We start from the raw sequence: 20,313 nt of genomic DNA, 5'->3' as shown, positions 1-20,313 counted from the left end.
ACAAGTAAAACCATAGTTACTGCAATAAAACCATTTCGTAAGGAAGAAACTCAGGACAGAAGACTGCTTTACACCTATCATTTAGATGAGGAACTGTCTTTTAACTCTTTTTATTTCACCGTGTGTTTAATGCGCACTCCCGCCCGGACATCCATAACACAGCATTTTTGCTGCGCGCACATCAGAGAAGCCTTGTCCACTTTCGATTCTCACAATCCGCGCATTTCAGGGTTTGCGCTGATAAAGGTGTGGGTAAAGCGAATAAAAAACATTTAAGACAAAAGGATTTGCCAGTGTCTTTTTAGAACGGTCTCATCAGAGGACGGCGGTAGCATATAGCACGTAAGTGTTTGCTTATAACAGCGTCTGTTTTGTTTGCTTTATTTGCTCGTTGGAAGGAATAATTCGTTTACTAACTTCATGAAAAGGCTGGTTGTAGCATTTTAAGTTACAGTTTGACTGCACATCACCTTTTACAACTTTACCCAGATGAAAAATTACTATAATCTTGTTTATAGTAATGACAGTTTTTGACCATGAACCTAAATTAGCTGTAGCATTTATAACGATGTGTTCTAAATAATGTATCCAGTACTTTACTGTGGTGTGGTTCATAAACACTATATTGTTTACTATAAATTATTATTTCATGAGGGCGAATAAGCAGAATGAGAGTAGGCAACTAGGTTTCCCATTTAATGCAACAGTTATAGCTGTTATGAATTAATACTCATGTATACCAATGAACGAGTCTGTTTGTTTATTTTTAACTATTAAATTAGTTTCATAGAAATAAATACTGTAATTGACTGTAAGTCAGTCAATGATCTAGAAATCAGGATTCACTTGGCACCTGTTAGGTTTACTTTGCTTTCTAAAGATTGTATAGACTATCGATTGATTGACGGGATGCACAAATCATCAATCAATCCGTAAAATGTTCAAAGCAATCAATCAATATTTTGAGGGAAAAGATCTCTATATACCTATACTGTGGTGAGTTGGTTATTTGTTTAAAGAAAAAAAACAAGAAATAAGGCAAAAAAATCCCCCCCCCAAAAAAATAATATTAAATATATATATATATATATATATATATATATATATATATATATATATATATATATATATATATATATATATATTACACAACACTTAAAATGCCAAGCTTATTTTATGGCTCTGGGCTATTAAAAGTTAAAACAGTCATTGCTGTTTTTACAGCCCAAGGATAAAATAACTACAGTTACATGACTACATTTCCATCATTCACTTAGTCATTAATTAAAGCATTTACATTTATTCACATTCATTTTTGAGAACGCAATTGTGTATGAGTTTGTGCAGCTAATCATAAAACTGAGTGTTTTATACTGCTATAGGGCTGTCACTGCAGAAGCAAGTCCCCCGTTATTTGAACCTTTAGCACCTAAGCACATTAGGTTTAGGATTAGGCGAGAGATATCAAATAGTACAGGCGTGGTCAGACAAAATCAATATTACACACAGGTAGACTGCAAGCTAATACCAGACCTACTGTATAGTATCCATTATGTGTAGAGCAGGGGTGTCAGACTCAGTTCCTGGAGGGGCACGGCTCTGCTCAATTTAGTTCCAATTTTAATTAAACACTCCCAATCAATTGAGTTCTTGAGGCTTGTTTGAAACCTACAGGTGAGTGTCTTAAAGCAGGAGTTGAACCCTGGAGTTTGACACCCCTGGTGTAGAGCTATAGTCACAAAAAAACAGTGCTAATTTAGAAGACAAACTGTACTAAGATTTAAAAGAATTAAATTAAAAGCCAAATTAGTGGAGCCACAAAACATATGATGAAACATGACTTCTATTTGCATGTAAACTTTTGCATGTAAAGAGTGGCTCTGATCTATGATTGAAAGCGCAAAATAAAATGCCTAACAGCTACCCATATTTATTTTAAAAATAATGTATGTCATGTGTAAACTTGTAAGTGCATTAAACAGAAATGAAGGTCTATTTGAGTCTTCCTGACGTTCTCAGCAAGCACTCATGTGGACGTGTAATGCACAATTCTCATTCATTTTTTTAACAAGGAACGCGGCTGTATTTTTAGTTTAGTTTACACTCTAAATAGGTCCCCATTTGCATACACAGCTATTCGTGGTGGTTATATAGGTTCTGAATACTGTAAAGAAGGTAAAGATGCACACAATGGTGAACTACATCTCGTGCCTATTGGGCCTTGCAGCTTATTTACATTAGCAGCAGTGCTTTTGTACTGATTTTTGGGATGTTTATCAGGGTCAGAGTGTTTATGGAGCTAATATAATGTGAATAATTAATATAATGTGAACATCCGTTGGCTAAAATACTCCCTAAACTTTGCAATAAATAATATCAATCTATAGTAATTTATATGATGATAGTAGTGGCACTCACTAATTCAACACCTCTTGAAAACAGCATATTAGCGGTTAGGAAAATACGACAGATATGACATTTTGTAATATTTTGCTGCTTTACATGCATTTCTATTTCTGCTTCCTCTTGAGGCTTTTTTACATACTCGCATGTTTAACCGCTTTGACAGAAACGCAAAAGATAAATCGAGGTTGTTGGTGGCATTGTGACATCTGCAGCTGCTGTGCTTCCTGTCAACTGTCTCAGTGCTGTCACGTAGTTTTTTTTTCCAACCAGAATCAAAGTTCATCAACAAACTTTAGCTTCTAGTTCAGTTTTGGTATCTGGCTGGATCATGTTCTCCACTGCTAAAACACTTAAAACATAAATACACGGCATAAATAGCAATATATACATTTATTTCAAAGGACAGTAATGTTCTGGTAAAGCAAGGACTTGTGGTTGCCATGCTTCAAAATAGGTTTTTAAATGTGGTGTGCTTCTATGCGCAGTTCACACACAGCATTGCATGATAAAATAATATCAAGCAATAGAGATAATTTCTATTAAGTTAATCGGTAAACATGTCCCTGCGTGATAGTATTGTTTAAGTGTGTTAAAACAGCAGTAAATATATAAAATAAATATATAAAAAAAAAGTGTGTGTGTATGTGTGTGTGTTTGTGTGTGTGTCTGTGTGTCTGTGTGTGTGTGTGTGTGTGTGTGTGTGTGTATGTGTGTGTGTCTGTGTGTGTGTGTGTGTGTGTGTGTGTGTGTGTGTGTGTGTGTGTGTGTGTGTGTATGTGTGTGTGTCTGTGTGTGTGTGTGTGTGTGTGTGTGTGTGTGTGTGTGTGTGTGTGTGTGTGTGTATATATATATATATATATATATATATATATATATATATATTATTAGATGGTAACACTTTATTCACAATAAGGGTGTATTAGTCAAAGTTATTCATAGTATTATTTAACATGAATTAACAGTGAACAACGCATCACTTAATTTTTGTTAATGTTAACTAAACATGTATTAATGTTTTTAATACATTAGTTAACATCAACTAATGGTGAACAAAGACTTCATTCAGCGTTACATAATCTTTGTTAATGTTTACTTACACGTGTTCTAATGTGTCTCTTTATATTAACCCTACTGCACGGCGTAACCATATAGTAACATGATGCTCATGTTCATTTCCCAGCCACTATTTCTTTAAGACCAACATATTATTTTTTTTTGTTGTTGTTGGAAAGAGAAGACCTTAGAGTAGCCAATGATGTGCTTTGGGTAAGTCACATGATATGGAGTGTTTTTCTGTAGCACGATTTCAGACAGACTGGTGTTTTTTGTGAGTAGTTGCTAAATGCAAACATAAACATCAATGAATGCTAGTAATATAATGTTGATTAGTCATGTGTTAATGACATTTGCATTATGGATAAAATCTAGTTTTAATGGCAATACTACTTTTGAATAGATATCAATACAGGGAACAGTGTATTAGTGAGCACCACCGTGTTCTAAGTCTAAGACAGTGGGCCTCCCTTTTGACACAACTTATCCATTGGCGCCCCCCTCCTCCCAAACACGCACACGCACACACACACACACACACACACATACATATATATATATATATATATATATATATATATATATATATATATATATATATATATATATATATATATATACATACAGTATATATAAAGACACAGACAGATGTCAGACTGTTAACTCACTTTTATCATCATTTGCATGAAAGTGCAATTATTTACAGAGTAATAACAAGTATTTTAATATAACGTTTTTAAAACTAGGATGATGGTTCAATAAAAATAGAACAGATCCAAGAACTGTCCATCCCAGTCAAAACAGTCGAAGTTTAGCGGGTCTCATGCTTTCATTAGCCAAAATATCTTGACAAACCACACATAAAGGTCGTGGTTCATCAGCTGGTCCTGTCCACGTAAATCCTAAACTCAAATACTGATCATCATATCGTCGTCTTTTGGGTTTAAACCCTAAACTTGAAGGCTTTTGTGGCGAGGGGGCGTGGCCGAGAGCCGTGGGAACGGAGTGCGGAGTGGGGGGCGTCTCAGAAACCGACCCATTGTATTAGCAGGCATATACCTGTATTGGCAGGCTTGCCAAACAGAAGCGAATTCACAACTATATGGCCTTCTGGGTAAAAAAGGTTTTCTTATATTTGACGTATTATTATTATTTTTTTTGCTTTGTTTAACTAAAACGTTAAAATATAATAAAAAATACATATAATAGTTAAACTTAATAATTATATTTTTATTATATTATATTTTTCCCGCGCCTCCCCTGACATGCTCTGGCACCCCCCAGGGATGGCGCGCCTCACACTTTGAAACCCCCCACATCTAGATATACTAGACTTGTTATTTATTTGTTATAATATTTACTGGAGAAAATATTTATATTTACTGTATGTTATATATATGATAATACAAAATTATGATTGTTTTCAATAATATTCAGCAAAAAAAAAGAATATAATAATTGAAAACTGTTCTAATATGAGTGAAATATGAAAGTTTAGAATTTGAAATTTCACATGTAGATCCACTGTTGGACGTTGTTGCCATATGGCAACATTTCATAAATTACTCCCAATAAATTAAATAACTTGAAAATTTGATAAACTGAACAAATATATTAATATGTTAAATAATATATTAGTTAACATGAACAATTAAGCTAATGAACAAATGATTGCAACACAATTGATAATGTTGAAGTAGTGTGCATTTTACAGTAAGGTTTATAATTCCATTAACTAATGCTTTGTTAGTGATTATTTTTTATAATAAATGGTTAACAAACATACAAGTTAAAGGTGAGGTTTCCACTTTAACACTGTAAGATTGCTGTTGTTCATGTTAGTTAACTCTTTACTAACGTGATTTATCATTAACAAATGCTTTTGGAATTGTGAACCTTATTGTAGTTTACACTACCTCAACATTATCTAATGTGTTACTAACATTTGGTTGTGTTAATTAACGCATTAGTTAATGTATTAGTTAACACATTAATGTTTATTTTACATATAAAGTACATACAGATTTAGTGTTGCTGAATAAATGTGTTGTGCATTGTTAGGTCAAGCTATCTAATCTATGAACAAATGCATTAGTGAATGTGTAAGTAAACATTAATTAATAAGTCTTAATATTAACACTTTAATAAATCTTTGGTTAACATTAACAAAGGTTAAATAATGCTGATGTGTTGTTTACTGTTAATTAATGTCAACTAATGGAATAATTAACATTAACCAGTACACCCTTATTGTAAAATGTTACCAGTTAATAAAATAAATTAAAGCAGGATGTTTGAACGAACTGAATGCCATCTTCTGTAAGAGAGAAAATGTATATCTCAATATAGTTATAATATAAATATAAAAGGACTAAATATAAGAGCTCAGATGCAAAAACCTCTAAATGCCTTCTAAAATAAAAAGAAATTTAAAAAAATCAGGCTCTTATATCCAGGTTTAGTAATTTCACTTTTATTGCAAATAATAGATTATTTTTATTGCCTTTAACATGAAATAAATTAACATGAACAACACTGCAAAAAGTTAGGTGAACATATGTTTGAGCTCAGAGTTGAATTTACTCATAAAAACGATTTAACTGCATGTTTGGAACTGTTTGTTCAATGAAAGTTAAAAAAAAATCAGTTGATGAGACTTTGACTTTTGAATTCTTTATTTGAGCATTTACCACTGTAAAAAATAAAAAGTTAAGTTAACTTAAACTTCTAAAGCAGCTGGCTGCAAAGAAATTTTGAGTTTGTTAATCTTCAGTGGTAGAAGTTATGCCAACTTATTCCATTAAGTACACTTGACTTAAAACAGCCTTCTCAGTCAATTAAAAATTTATTTGGCACAACTGGCACAGCTTCAACCACTTTCAATTTCTTTGCAGCAGGTTGCTTTAAAATGTTACGTTAGTTCAACTTTTTTAATTTATTTTTATTTTATTTTTACCTATTTTTTACAGTCCAGAGGCAAAAAAAAATGCTAATTGTAGAAGAAAATTCCCGATAGCACTTAGATGTTTTTGCATCTGAACTATTCAAATATTAACATATTGCTGCCAAATAAAAATAGTTAAAGTCAGAATTATTACCACCCCTGAATTATTAGCCCCCTGTTTATTATTTATTTTTCCAAATTTCTGTTTAATGGAGAGAAGATTTTTTTCAACACATTTCTAATCATAATCATTTAAATTACTCATTTCTAATAACTGAATTATTTTTTCTTTGCCATGATAACAGTAAATAATATTTGACTAGATATATTTCAAGACACTTCTATACAGCTTAAAGTGACATTTAAAGGCTTAACTAGGTTAATTAGGTTAACTAGTCAGGATAGGGTATATAGGCAAGTTATTGTATAAAGATGGTTTGTTCTGCAGACTATAAAAAAAAACATAGCTTAAAGGGGCTAATAATTTTGACCTTAAAATGGTTCTTAAAAAATAAAAATGCTTTTATTCTAGCCGAAATAAAACAAATAAGACTTGAAATAAGATACTGTGAAAATGTCCTTGCTCTGCCAAATATAAATTGAGAAATATTTAAAAAAGAAAAGAAAATTCAAAGAGGGCTAATAATTCTGACTTCAACTGTAAATCAGGCTGCAGTGTCCACATGAACTGGAAGTTGTTGAGAAGTTTATTTCAGTACATTGATGTACTTTAACTAAAACTAAATATTAAGCAAGGGGCAGGGTTTTCTTTTTGTGCATAATTCTCTTATAGAAAACTAATGATAAGATGTGCATGGTTAAGAATATTGTGGCTGAAGCAGTCAAACATGTCAACAGAAAATTAAGCAAACAGTCAGACTTTGTTTGAAGATTAACAAAACATTTTTTTTTCCAGTGGATTAACTTGCATGAATTACATTGTTTCAAGTGTTCCCACTTAGATATGCTTGGCTTTTATAGCAGGTTTGGCATGCTGTCCCGGGAGAGAACCGTGAGCTCGGAGATATTTGAGCCCAGGGCTCCTGCCCGGTCTAAAAGCATATCAGGAGAACCGAGATCAGGTAGGTCTCGATCGCTCCCCCTTTAGAAGGAGAGAAAAAGGAGGAGATGGGGTGGAAGGGGGGATTCTTCCAAAATGAAGATAGACCAATAAGGAGAAAGTGATCCATTTATATTAAGCTAGGATCTCGCTAGGATTTCGCGGTGCGAAATTAGTTTATGAATCTTCACTTAGAATAACAAGGTGCGCTAGCAAAATAAAATTCAAAATTTTTATTTCACACAGACTTTAAGTGAAGTTTCACAAACTAATTTCGAGAAGTGCATGTGAGATGATTGATCACAGCAGGTCTCTCATCTGTATGCCTTAGTAAACCGATCAAGTTATTCCAATTGCACTATAAAAAGCCCATCTAGCTTTACTCCCTTATCTTAATTTTTTTTTAATTTCCCCCTTTCCTCTACTACTAGGGGGAGCTCTCAAGAACCTGATCTCGTACCCCTTTACATGCTAATTGACTAAACCGGAGCCCTGGGCTCAATAATCTTCAAGCTCAGGGTTCTTTCCCGGGACAGCATGCCAAACCTGCTATAATTATCAAGCAATATCTAAGAGTGAACTGTTGAAATGTAAAAGTAATGCAAAAACACATTTGATAAATGATGGCTGTAGAAAGCTAAATCCCAGACATTTTAGGAGATTTAGAAATCCCTGCCCCACACATTTTTTTTTTTTTTGTCTCAAAAACAGGGCCGGATTAACCTATGGGCATTTTGGGCACAGGCCCAGGGGCCTGTGCGCATTTGGGGTCCTTGCGAGAGGAGAAAATGTGGCTTTTAGGCTAAGTGCAAATAGCGCACCTCGTTGGAATAAGCTAGTTAAGTGATTCCCGCCCGTCACCATTGATTGACACTGAAAGAGACAACATACAGCAGCGTGAGTAGTGTGGCTCATAAAGCGCATGGCAACATCTTTTGACACCATCGATTATAATCCCGAATCCAGCATCTGATGAACAGGTTGTTTTTTCCCCACTAAATATCCGATTTTGCCTACTCTTCATCACGAGGAAAACTAGTAGAAATCATTAATAAGTGTGTTTTATAGAAGACTCTGATTCTTAGAACTGGATTGAAGAGGTGTTATATCTAAATCACATGCATTATAAGTTTGTAGAAGTTAAACATTAAAAATACCCTTAAATATAAATTTTTAGCACTGCTTCTGTGAACTTGAACAAGCATATTACAATCCATTGATTTTCACTCGTTGTATTAGTATTTTTTTTTTCAAAGTGTGCTTTAAATGTTTTGAATATAAGTTAAATCTTTGTAGACTAAAAATATATGCACTGTATATCATTTATTTAAAAAATGCGGGCAATATATTATAGATTAATTTTATTTAAAATATTGTATTAATCTTATTTTTTAATGTAACTATAGGGGTGCAGCCAGGTAGGGGGCCTACAAGACATTGTGCTCAGGGGCCTCTAAATTCTTAATCCGGGCCTGCTCAAAAAGAGAGACTTTCCTGTGCAGAAAAAAAAAGAGGACAAATGGTCACCTAGGTTGCACTGCTTTAGCAAAGGCTTGAAAAAAATACCTGAAATCAAACAATAGTGCAATGTTGAATGACTAACATATTTAGATTTTTTAAAATAATTATAATCATGTATTTAAATTGAATGCTGAATTTGTAAAGGATCGCTTTAGTACAGTTCAAGAGTTCACACTTAGCTGATGATTGATAATAAAGCTAGTTGGGCGTGCTGTCCCGGGAGAGAGCCCTGAGCTTATAAGATCCTCGAGCCCTGGGCTCCCTCCCATTGCAAGGCGAGAGGGGAGTTTGAGCTCAGGTAGATCTCGATGACTCCCCCTCTTGCTTGTTGTAGCTAAGTGTCAGATATGGATGCTAAAAGGTGTACTCAGAGTTTAGCTAAAGTATTTGGATTAATTGTTTAGAGTGCTTGTTTTTGAACTGTGGGACGAAACCGGAGGACCCGGGGAAAACCCACGCGACATCGGGGAGAACGAGCAAACTCCGCACAGAAATGCCGTCTGGTTTGGAAAGGAATTAAACCAGGGGCATTCTTGCTGTGAGGCAACAGCGCTAATCGCTGGCCACCGTGACGCCCGTTTGAAAGGAGGGAAAGTAGGGTTGGGTGGGAGGGTTTCTTCAAGACGAAGAGATTGAGATGAGAAAAGTCTGGTTATTTATAGTGAGTTAAGGATCATCTGATAGAATAATCAGTCATTAGCTAAAGTTGGAACAGCTGTGAACAATCATAAGCACGTGATCCTCTCGAAATTTGTTTATAAATAACCTTCACTTCAAGAGTTCACACTTAGCTGATGATTGATAATAGAGCTAGTTTGGCGTGCTGTCCCGGGAGAGAGACCTGAGCTTATAAGATCCTCGAGCCCTGGGCTCCCTCCCGTTGCAAGGCGAGAGGGGAGTTTGAGCTCAGGTAGATCTCGATGACTCCCCAACGAAGCCTTTTGCGCACGGGACAGCAGCCGCGTATCGAAGAAACCCCCCAAGAGGCATAAGACAATGCTATATCTGGCCGCTGGATATAACTTTGTGGAAGGAGATAGAGGAGAGATGCTCTTGCTAGAGCAGAGTTTTGAAAGCGACTCCAGGGGAGTCTAGGCAGTGGAGTGGGAGGGGCTGGGAATGACTTCTGCGGGAGTCGAGACTCTGGTGGGCTCCTGCGGAAGCCAGAGCCGGGGTGGGCGGGGTTTATGTGGGAGTCAGGAAAGGTTTTTGGGCGGTGTTGACTCCGGTGGAAAGGGGGTTTGAGTTAGAGGGGGGGGGGGGTAGGAACTCCTGTGGAGTTGAAGCTAGGGGGACTCCGTGGAAGTCTGAACGAAGGGAGTGAGGGCCTATGCGGAAGAAAGAAAAGGATAGTGGATGACTCAACACTAGAAGAAAGAAAGATAGCAGTAAACTTATGCTGAAGGAAGAAAATTAGCAGAGGAACTCGACGCTGTGAAAGGAGGGGGAGAGGGGGGAAGTGGGAGTAAAAGATGGGAAACGGAAAAGGGGATCAGAAAAAGGAGGGACGGAGAGCGGAATTACTTAACGCTGAAAGTAGAAAAAGAAGGGGCTATTAAATGCCGGAAGGGAGATAGAAAGAGGGGCTGAGGATCTTGAGGCCGGAAAAGGTAAAGGGGAGGGGGGTGACTAGTGGCTGAGGGAGGGGGGGGGCAGTGAGACCCCTGCGGGGGTCGAAGCTCGGGGCGATCCCTGCGGGGATCAGAGCCGTGGGGGGGACAGGGTCTAGCAAGAGATGGGAGGAAGGAGGGGCCCATGAGGGCTCTTGCTAGCGAGTGGCTGCTAAGGGTTGGGCTGGGGATGGGCTTGGCAGGACCCCTGCGGGGGTAGTGGTTGAGAGTAACTCCAGAGAGTTGGAGCGGAGGAGGGCAGGGAATGAGGGGGAAGCGGAGTTAGCTTGCACTTGAGATAGGAGAATATGAAAGGTAGCTAAGAAGCTACTTAGAGGGAAAATAGGAGGAAATGGCAGAGTCGTTCTCGTGCCCTTGAGCTGCGGTGGTTGGGTGTCAGCTGGAGAGGATCAGCTGGGCTTCCTTGAGATGGTAGTGGCTGAGGCGGATGTATGATTTGAAGGCTTCGGAAGACCATCATCCGGGGATCTGAATCGTTGGGAGAACCCATGGTGGGCTGCTGTGGTGGCTGCCACAATTCTGAATGAGTGGCTGGAGAATGGTTCTGGGGGGAATCCTGAGGCGGAGTACTCTTTCAGGTGTTTTTGAAACCAAAAACGTGTTACTGGACGGTTAGCATCATCAGTAAAGAGGGGTGCGAGAGAGTTGGGCTCTTGGGTTCTCCTAAATGTAAAGGCTAAAAAGGGGTTGGTAAGCGCAATGAGTCAAAATGTAAATGTAGTGCCCCCTCTGGATTTGGTCTGTTTTGCTTTGCTTGACAAAGAATGAAAGAGTTTCTTTATTCGTCAAAGTCAGATCAGATACGGTGGGGTGGATGGAGGGGTTAAAGTTAGATGTTATGATTAGTTCAGAACATCTTAGGAGGCCAAAAAGCCAGGGTGTACATAGTGTCGAGGGTGCGGGCTGTGTGTGTGGAAAGGTTTCCGTAGCGTAGTGTGATAAAGTGGGTGGCTTTGGGCAATATCATTTCTGGATAGTGTGGGACTGGTGTTGGATGGGGATCCGCCTCTGGAGCCAGTCGCCAAAACTTCTGGAAAAAGAAAAGAGACAGAGTCAGTTATTTTATTTTTTTATTTTTTTGAGATACATGACACATGACCTTATACATGTTCAGCAACTATACAAAACTGTTTATTGGCTGTAGTCCAAGTTTAGCGCCTTAATGGCATGAGAACGCCCCTTAACAATGCATTGGACAGCCGCTTCATTGTCACAGTGTATGAGGATGCTAGATGCAGCCCATTCGTAGCCCCGCAAGATAGCAGCGGAGATGATGGGATATAGTTCAAAAGGAAATGATTGTTGGTTCTGAGGATTTCGAGCATTTGGGGGGGGGCCATAGTGAAGTGAACCCGCGCCCTTGGTAATATCCCCCGAAACCAGCTAAAGGGACTCAATAAAGAAATTAAATCAAATATTGTGGGGTGGATTTAGAGATTGAAATTTGAGGTTAGTTCAGAACATCTCAAAATCGAAAGGCTAGTGTGAACATGTCAGGTTTGGCTGTGTAAGTGGAATGTATCCTTTATGAAGAGTGTCAATGTATTTGGAACGGGTGTGGAGTGTAATAGGTTGGATGGGGGTCAGCTTCTGGAGCCGGCAGTCATGATCTCTGAAATTGAAAAACAAACAGAATTAGAAATCAAATCTTTACAACATCATACATGTATGACAGATATGAAATTGTTTTAGCTGATAGCCATGCGAGGCATCTTAAAAAGGGCATGGGCGACTGTAAATGGAAGCGCCTTAGTTAATGTATGGCCCGATAGCTTCGTTGACACGATGTGTAAGGATGGTAGGGGTGGGCGTTCGTCCCCCCACGGCATGGCAGATGGATGGAAAGCTGAGGATATGGGGTGTGGCTTGTCTGGTAGTCCTGGAAAACTGTTACCTCTTGAAGACTGAGCAGGTGAAGTGATAGTGAAGTGGAGTTTAAACTTCTATTTATAACAGTCAAGTCGGAATTTTGTCTCTTTACCATTTATTATTATTATTATTATTAATATAATTAATTAATTAAATTATTTATTTAATTAATTAATATTATTATTTTATTTTTATTTTATTTTATTTATTTATTATTATTTTTTATTATTATTTTATTATTATTATTATTATTTATATATATATATATATATATATATATATATATATATATATATATATATATATATATATATATAAATATATATATATATATATATATATATATATATATATATATATATATATATATATATATATATATATATCAATTACCAACATCAAACTTTATAAGACTTGAAAGCGATGTCACCACTTAGTAAAACTGTAAATGGAATGTTAGTAATGGCTTTACTTTAATTTATTAATAACATTTTGTTGTAATTTTAACTTTACTTAATTCACAAGCGTGTCTGGCAAAATTCATTCATAAGGTCTTAGCAAGAGAGTCAAGAGAGAGGGCGGGACCATCTCCAGTTATTTAGAGCTCATTGGATGGTGACGCTTTTCCTTACAGCTATTGGCTTAGGAGTTTTAGTCAGGCAATGCAAAAGCTGCAAAATGCCCGGCGACCATTTTGTTGATCAAAATCAACATTGTATATGGCTGTTTCTCAATTCCAAGAATGCAGAGAACGGACTTGCGTTCTTGTGGAGACCGGTATTGCCAGGTGTCCTCGGAAGAACGAACTCAGGCAGCTCGCGAGGGCAGAGAACGCGTCCTTTGAGAAATGGGATGCTGCGTTCTTCCTGATGGTCATGTGACCTTCACGCATTTTAAATGGAAATTATTTTAAATATTACAGCATTCATACAACGATTTATTGTTTCCTCCCTTTTCAAAATATATACTTTGCATAAAAACATTATAAATATACTCTGCACAATATAAATAAAACAAATTTTAATACAAATTTCTGCAAACAAACACCCTTAATGTGTTTATTCCTTTATTAAGATATTCATGTTGATGTTTACTTTCACTGTTTCATTTAGGGAAACTCCTGAGGTAAATAAGTGATATCTCTGAACTTTAATAATAAATCCAAATAAAATGCTGCGCTTCCCACCTCCAGTCGCAGTGACTTCTGGGACTTCCAGAGCGAGTTTGGTGCTCAAGTTTGCATCAGTGCGTCCTCGATATCAAGATCACATCCGGGAAGTTTCACGTGTCCTCCGTACTTGCGGTCTTGAGTATTGGAACTGAACTTAGGCAGCTGATGATGACGTTGCACGAGAACATGAGGACGTAAGGCCACTGAAGAACGCATATTGAGAAACAGCCTATGACTAGAGCTGCTGCTCTGCTGAACATATCCCAGCAAACAAGCTGTTAAATGATGGATCGCATGTGTACTGCTAGGAGAAGGTGAGGGTTCAATTTTATTGCAATAGCTTTGGAGTTTTGGCTGATATCTTGCTGGGGAATAGGGTTGAAGACACAGCAGATGCGTAAGTTTAAGGTTTTGGCGTTTTTGTTTAAGCTGTTGATGAAATTGTTGGAGTTGGATTTGTTTGAAATGGTAGTAATAGTAGTTGTTGTTGCTGTAGTTGTAGATTGAAGCTTTTAGCTTGTAGCTTGAAGCTTGTAGGTTGAAGCTTGTAGGTTGAAGCTTGTAGCGTTTGTAGTTACGGAGCAGTTTTGAGGAGTTTTTGGAGGAGTTTTCTTCAAGACGAAGAGATTGAGATGAGAAAATTATTATTATATTATTTATATTATTATTATTATTTATAGTGAGTTAAGGATCGTCTGATAGGATAATCAGTCGTTAGCTAAAGTTGGAACAGCTGTGAACAATCATAAGCACGTGATCTTCTTGAAATTTGTTTATAAATAAACTTCACTTATTATAATGTCTGGCAGCAGGGCAAATCATGAATCACGGCACAAGCAGTCCTCCTGATGCTCCTGGTGGGCAGTCTACTCCTGCAGATGGAGCATTTCTCTGGTTTTATGACAGCTGTAACTTTTATAGTCAGCTGACCGAAAAACAAAATGATACAATTTAAAATGACCCCTAAAAGCATGACAATCACTAAATTTAAAAATAAAAATAAATCTAAAAAAGGAATTTGCTATGAGAAACACAATAACTCATTTGAACTTTGAACGGTAGTTAACATTTTATTTACCCAATACAGTGCTCTCTTTACAATTACTGCTATCATAAAAAATACACTTACTGTCATCATTTTTGTTGAGCTGTCTTACGCTTTTTTTATTGTTCTCTTGTGTTTTTTGTATCACTCCTTGGTTTTTTTTATGCCACCCCTGTTAGTTGCCCTGGTGACTGTCTCTGTGCCCTTGTTACCCTATTATCTGCTCAGCATTTGTGTTTTCGAGCCCCATGGTTTGACCTCTAGGACTGTCTTGCCCTGTCATCTACTTTGTTTTGGATATATTAAATATGGCTTCGCTTCTCACCTTTGCATGCACACTTATTAGACTTGTTTGTAAATTTAAAAATCTACTGGAGACTCATTTTATGTCCAACAGCAAATATTCTATTTTCATCAGAATTATTGGGCTATTGTTCTATTGTACTGCATATTGTACAGCCAAATAGACATTTGCATGACTTTCTAAAATGTACAGAAGAAAAATATACATGTGACATGTCATGTACTGCACTGAGGCTATCACAATGTCTCAAATGTTTAAAACAGCACAAATTGTTTTGTTATTTCTGAAAAAAAAAAACTCAATTGTTTTAATTTCAGTGTAGTATTAGTTAAATTTACTATATTTTTTGTAGATAAAATCTAGATTTAACAATTGATCTTGCTTGGGTAAATCATAATACATAAAGTACATCTCCAAAAATCTCTAGATTTAACAATTTTATTGTGACATTAGGTATAAAAAAGAGGATTGATATTTTTGTTGTTGTTTTTTTATTAAATATAATTCTTAATTATTAAAGCTGCTGTACCGATGTGAATTGGTCAAATGCAGCACAAAGGTTTACTCATGGATGGGCAAAAATACATTAAAATGTATTTTAGATTCAAATACCAAATAACTCAGTTTTAAATGTATTAAAATAAACTACACAATACAGCACAGCAGCCACAATAAGTATCGAAATAAGATACTGTATTTTGTATTTTGAAAATACTACAAAATACTTTTACGTGGGAGTTTAACATTTTGTTTGCAAACCGTCTATCAATATGCATATTTGATCAATCTCTTTACCATTAGACTGACTTAGTGAAGTAAACAATGTTTGATTGACAGATTTTTTTCTAAGCAAGTTTAAGTCAGCCACTGTTGAACTTGTTTTAATGTTGTTGGTCCTATTTTCTTGACATCTACTTCAGCAATCCATCCAAAACTTCTATTATATGTGCAGTTTATGCATTCTCCCAAGATTTGCTTTTGTTCTCCTTTGAATGGAAATGTCTTAGTTTACCCCCTTAGTGAACACTAGTACACCATCTTTAGCTGTTTTATTATTCTAAAGTTCCTCTGATTTTCTACCTGAGACTGAGAGTGGTTATGTGCTGAAGGCTCCATATCCTGTTCTCATTTCTTAAGCAAAGATGCATTGTTTCCATCTATAAGCCCTCACCACCTTCGTAATCAATTTTCTGTTTTGACCTTAAGCTTAGACAAATAACTGAGAAAGCATCAATCTGAGGCTGCATTTTTAAGATGTCATCACGTAGACTTCTTACAAAATATTTTACAGTATTTTAAAAATACAAAAATACAAGACCCTTAAGTATTTTGATACAAAATATTAACCCATTTTCATAAACCCTATCAAATACAAATTAGAAAATACTATTTTGTAGTATTTGAAATATGTATTTAAAATTCATGCTGTATCATTAATACTGCTCATCCCTGGGTTTACTAGATTTCTGTATGTTTAAACTGAATGGAGGTGGCAAATCATCACTTTTAATTCAACGCCCAATATTTTAATAACAGAAGCAGCAGGTACAAATATTTCATGGGACAAACCAACATAAGAGAAACTTTTACTGGCAACAACTAGCACAAATGAAGCACAGACATGTGGCTGAATCTAGGGCATGTAGAGACACCACAGATTGACCCATTAATATTATTTTAATATCTGAAAAAACCCAAAATCAACACAAGCATATTTTAAACAGACATTTACATGCCATCACAAGTGGAGCACAAACTTTTAAGGCTATATTGTTTCGTCACTTCAGTTTGTGTTCTGAAATGTCACTGCTGAAGATCAGTTCAGATTTATTTGTGTACAAGTGTCACTGTTGAAGGACAATCCACTGAAGAACACAATGGAGATACAATAGACTCACTGCTGAATTCTATTGGTTTACAGAGAGTCATCAAAAGCTAGAGGATCTAGAACAATTTTTAAATATAAAACTATTAAAAAAAATATGCTTAAACAAAGCTTGTCATCATCTTGTAAAACATGACAATTATGATCTGCTGTACTCTATGTCTTCCATTGTTGTTTTTAAAGTCATTCAGATCTAAACGTGGATACTGTAGATCAGGGGTGGCCAACCCTTCCAGCAGAGCCACCTTCCTGCAGATTTCAGTTGCTACCCATATCAAACACATCTGAACCAATTAATTAGGACCTGAACACCACATGATAATTACAGGCAGGTGTGTTTGATATGGGTTGCAACTGAAATCTGCAGGAAGGTGGCTATCCAGGAACAGGGTTGGCCACCCCTTCTGTAGATCATGGGGCTCTGCTTCCTTTCTGTATACCTCATATGCACAAGATCCCCACAGCCACTGCACAGTGTTGATTATCCTTATTATGCTGAAAATGAATCCAAGTTGAGTACAAAAATAAAAACAACAGTCTAAAGCAGTTGTCTCAAACTCAATTCCTGGGTGGGCGCAGCTTCTCTTAGTTTAGTTCCAACCAGCTCCAACTCACACCTGCTTAATAGTCTCTAGTAGTCTTGAACACCTTGATAGTTTGAATCAGCTGTGTTTAATTTGGATTAAGCTGCAGTCACACTTGGCTTTTCTTCCCATAGACTTCCATTCAAACGCATGCGAATGCGTCAGACCGGAAACGCAGGGTCATGCATCAAGTTTTGTAGTTTGCTGCGGTGCAAAGTTCAAGTTTGGTAAACTCTGACCTGCGAAATTGCATCACTTGACTGTGTGAGACCGACCGAGGATCAAAACACGACTAAACACTCGCTAAACACTCGCATTTCGCAGCTCTGCACAACAGAATTTCGTAGATTTAGAGCAAAACTGTGCAGAGCTGCGGCCCTCCAGGAATTCAGTTTGAGACTTATGGTCTAAAGTATACAAAATGGCACATCCACCTCGCATCATCAAAAGTTCAGAAAAAAATGTGTAGCCAATATTATAATAGAGGCAGCTGAAACATTCCAGAGTTCCCTTAGAATAAATGTGGCATAGACACTCGACAAAAGGTACTTCATCCTTAAGAGTATTTAGTATTTGAATATTTATTTTTTCTTAGATACCATGAAACCTAAAAAATAACATACCTTTTGTATTTTGTGTTTAAATGTGTAATATTAATTTTGTGAAAGAACATTGAAATAATAATATTCCATTGTAAAATGTCAATAAAGAACCTGACATCACTTAAGCAAACTCAAATGAGAGTGATGTCATTATTGTAAAATCATGTTGCATTTATCTGTTGTTGAAAGTACAAGACCAGACCTAATGCATACTTTCATTTCATTAGAGTGGTTAGTTGTTATTATTAGTATTTTTGTGTTTAAAAACTTTTTTATTTATGGTTAAATCCAATAACTTAAGTTTTGTTAAAGTTAAAGATGTTTTATGTCATTGGTTTCCAGTAAGTTTGTTTATTGTGTGTTTTATATGTATTTATTTGCTTTACTTCACAGAAGCTGAGTGACAGATGGAAAAAGAAAACAAATTTATAGTGCTTCTTCTACTATCATTTATGGCCACCATCATCGGCACATTGATTTTGAAACACAAGGACAATCAAACGATAAAAACTCATCTGACAAATAATACAATCAAAATCCAAGAGGCTTCATATTCAATAACGCCTATCAAAGACTCTGAGCATTTCATGGTGTCTGCGTTTATTGACCACAGACTGGACGGGGCCATTCGAGTCATCAGCATAATAAAAAGAAACAATCTGCAGCCCCTTTACTGTGTTTACTGTACCACCGAACATGACTGCAAAACTGTTGAGACTGAGGTCCAGATACACACCGACCATTTTGGCTTTCCTTTTCATGTCTCAGATGTGATTTGTAAAGGCAAGAACATGCAAAGTGCATCACATGTTCTCATAACAACTCATCCAACAAAACATTTATACAACATTAATATGGAGTATTTGCCGATTAATAATAATTTGGTAACAGACAATTTCAAGTATAACTTTACTGTTTGCATCTCCAACCTGTTTGGAAGCTACAACAATGTACTGCAGTTTGCTCAAACTATGGAGATGTACAAACTTCTGGGTGTACAGCATGTGGTCATCTATAATACCAGCTGTGGTGCAGACTTGAAGAAGCTTCTAAAACATTATGTATCAGAAGGGTTTCTGGAGATTGTATCATGGCCTATTGACAAGTTTATGAATCCCTCCCCAGGCTGGAATTTTCAGGAACACAAAGGCGATCTTCATTATTATGGTCAGTTAGTAACACTTAACGAGTGCATCTACAGGCACATGTATCAATCCAGATATGTTCTTCTGAATGACATCGATGAGATCATCATGCCATACAAATACTCAAATTTACAGTCTCTCATGGAGGACCTCCAGTCTGCTGATCCCCGTAATGGAGTGTTCCTCATTGAGAACCACATATTCCCCAAAACACAGTTTGAGGACAGCGGGAAGTTCAAGCGAAAAGAATGGAAAAATATTTCTGGAATCAATATCATGGAGCACATTTACAGAGAACCTGAACGTAAGAATGTTTACAATCCCACAAAGATGATTGTCAATCCAAGGAAAGTGGAGCAGACATCAGTACATTCCTCCCTGAAGAACTTTGGAGGGAGTTACCATGTTCCATTTAATGTATGTAGGATTGTGCATGTTAGAGTCCCGCTGCAGGGGCATCTGACCAAAGAGGAACTTTTCGTAGACAAAAGAGTCTGGGACTTTGAAAACAATTTGATACCAAATGTTGACAGAACTTTGAAACTTTCTGGTCTCCTCAAGGATTCCAGTTGAGATGTTTGCATCAGGGATTTTTAAATAAAATGCCATGAAGAAATCCCTACAAAAAAAAGAAAAATTTATGGAAAATTCTGAAATATAGGAGTACATTCTGAGTGATTTCCAGCAACCCAGTTCTTTTTTGAAAACTCCAGATTCAAAAAACTTTTCATAAGCATTGCTATGATTTTGAATCCATGGAAATCCACAAAATCATGCTATGATTTTGAATCCACAGAACTTGTATCTAATTCTGAAGACTACAACTGAAAATAAAAATGCATTACCATAAATGTTACATATTTTCGTTGTTCAGTTGTTTCACAACTACTTTAGGATTAAACAGCAGGGTAAAAATGGGGATTATGTTTTACCCAAATTTGTAGTTATCAACTTTAAAAAACTGACCAATAGTCCAGTATAATAGTCTAAATTCTGACACTGAATTCTGCATTGTCATGAGTCAACAAAATGAAGATACAATTTAAAGGGCAACAATTGTATCCTTTTTATAAAATGTAAAATGAGTCTTTAG

The 20,313-nt window shown here is 36.4% G+C and overlaps 1 protein-coding gene across 2 annotated transcripts; it reads left to right on the top strand.

Moving 5' to 3' along the window:
- Positions 1-185: 185 nt before the first annotated feature.
- On the top strand, positions 186-20,076 carry si:dkey-56i24.1. 2 transcript variants are annotated; one of them, NM_001123289.1, is given in 2 exon segments: positions 186-342; positions 18,469-20,072. In NM_001123289.1, a coding segment is annotated over 1 exon segment (1,311 nt). In that variant the 5' UTR covers positions 186-342; positions 18,469-18,482; the 3' UTR covers positions 19,794-20,072.
- The last annotated feature ends 237 nt before the right edge of the window (positions 20,077-20,313 follow it).

The sequence above is a fragment of the Danio rerio genome, chromosome 8, assembly GCF_052040795.2.
Source record: "Danio rerio strain M-AB ecotype USA chromosome 8, GRCz13ab, whole genome shotgun sequence".
Lineage (NCBI taxonomy): Eukaryota > Metazoa > Chordata > Actinopteri > Cypriniformes > Danionidae > Danio > Danio rerio.
This window is presented reverse-complemented; position numbering and strand designations above follow the sequence as displayed.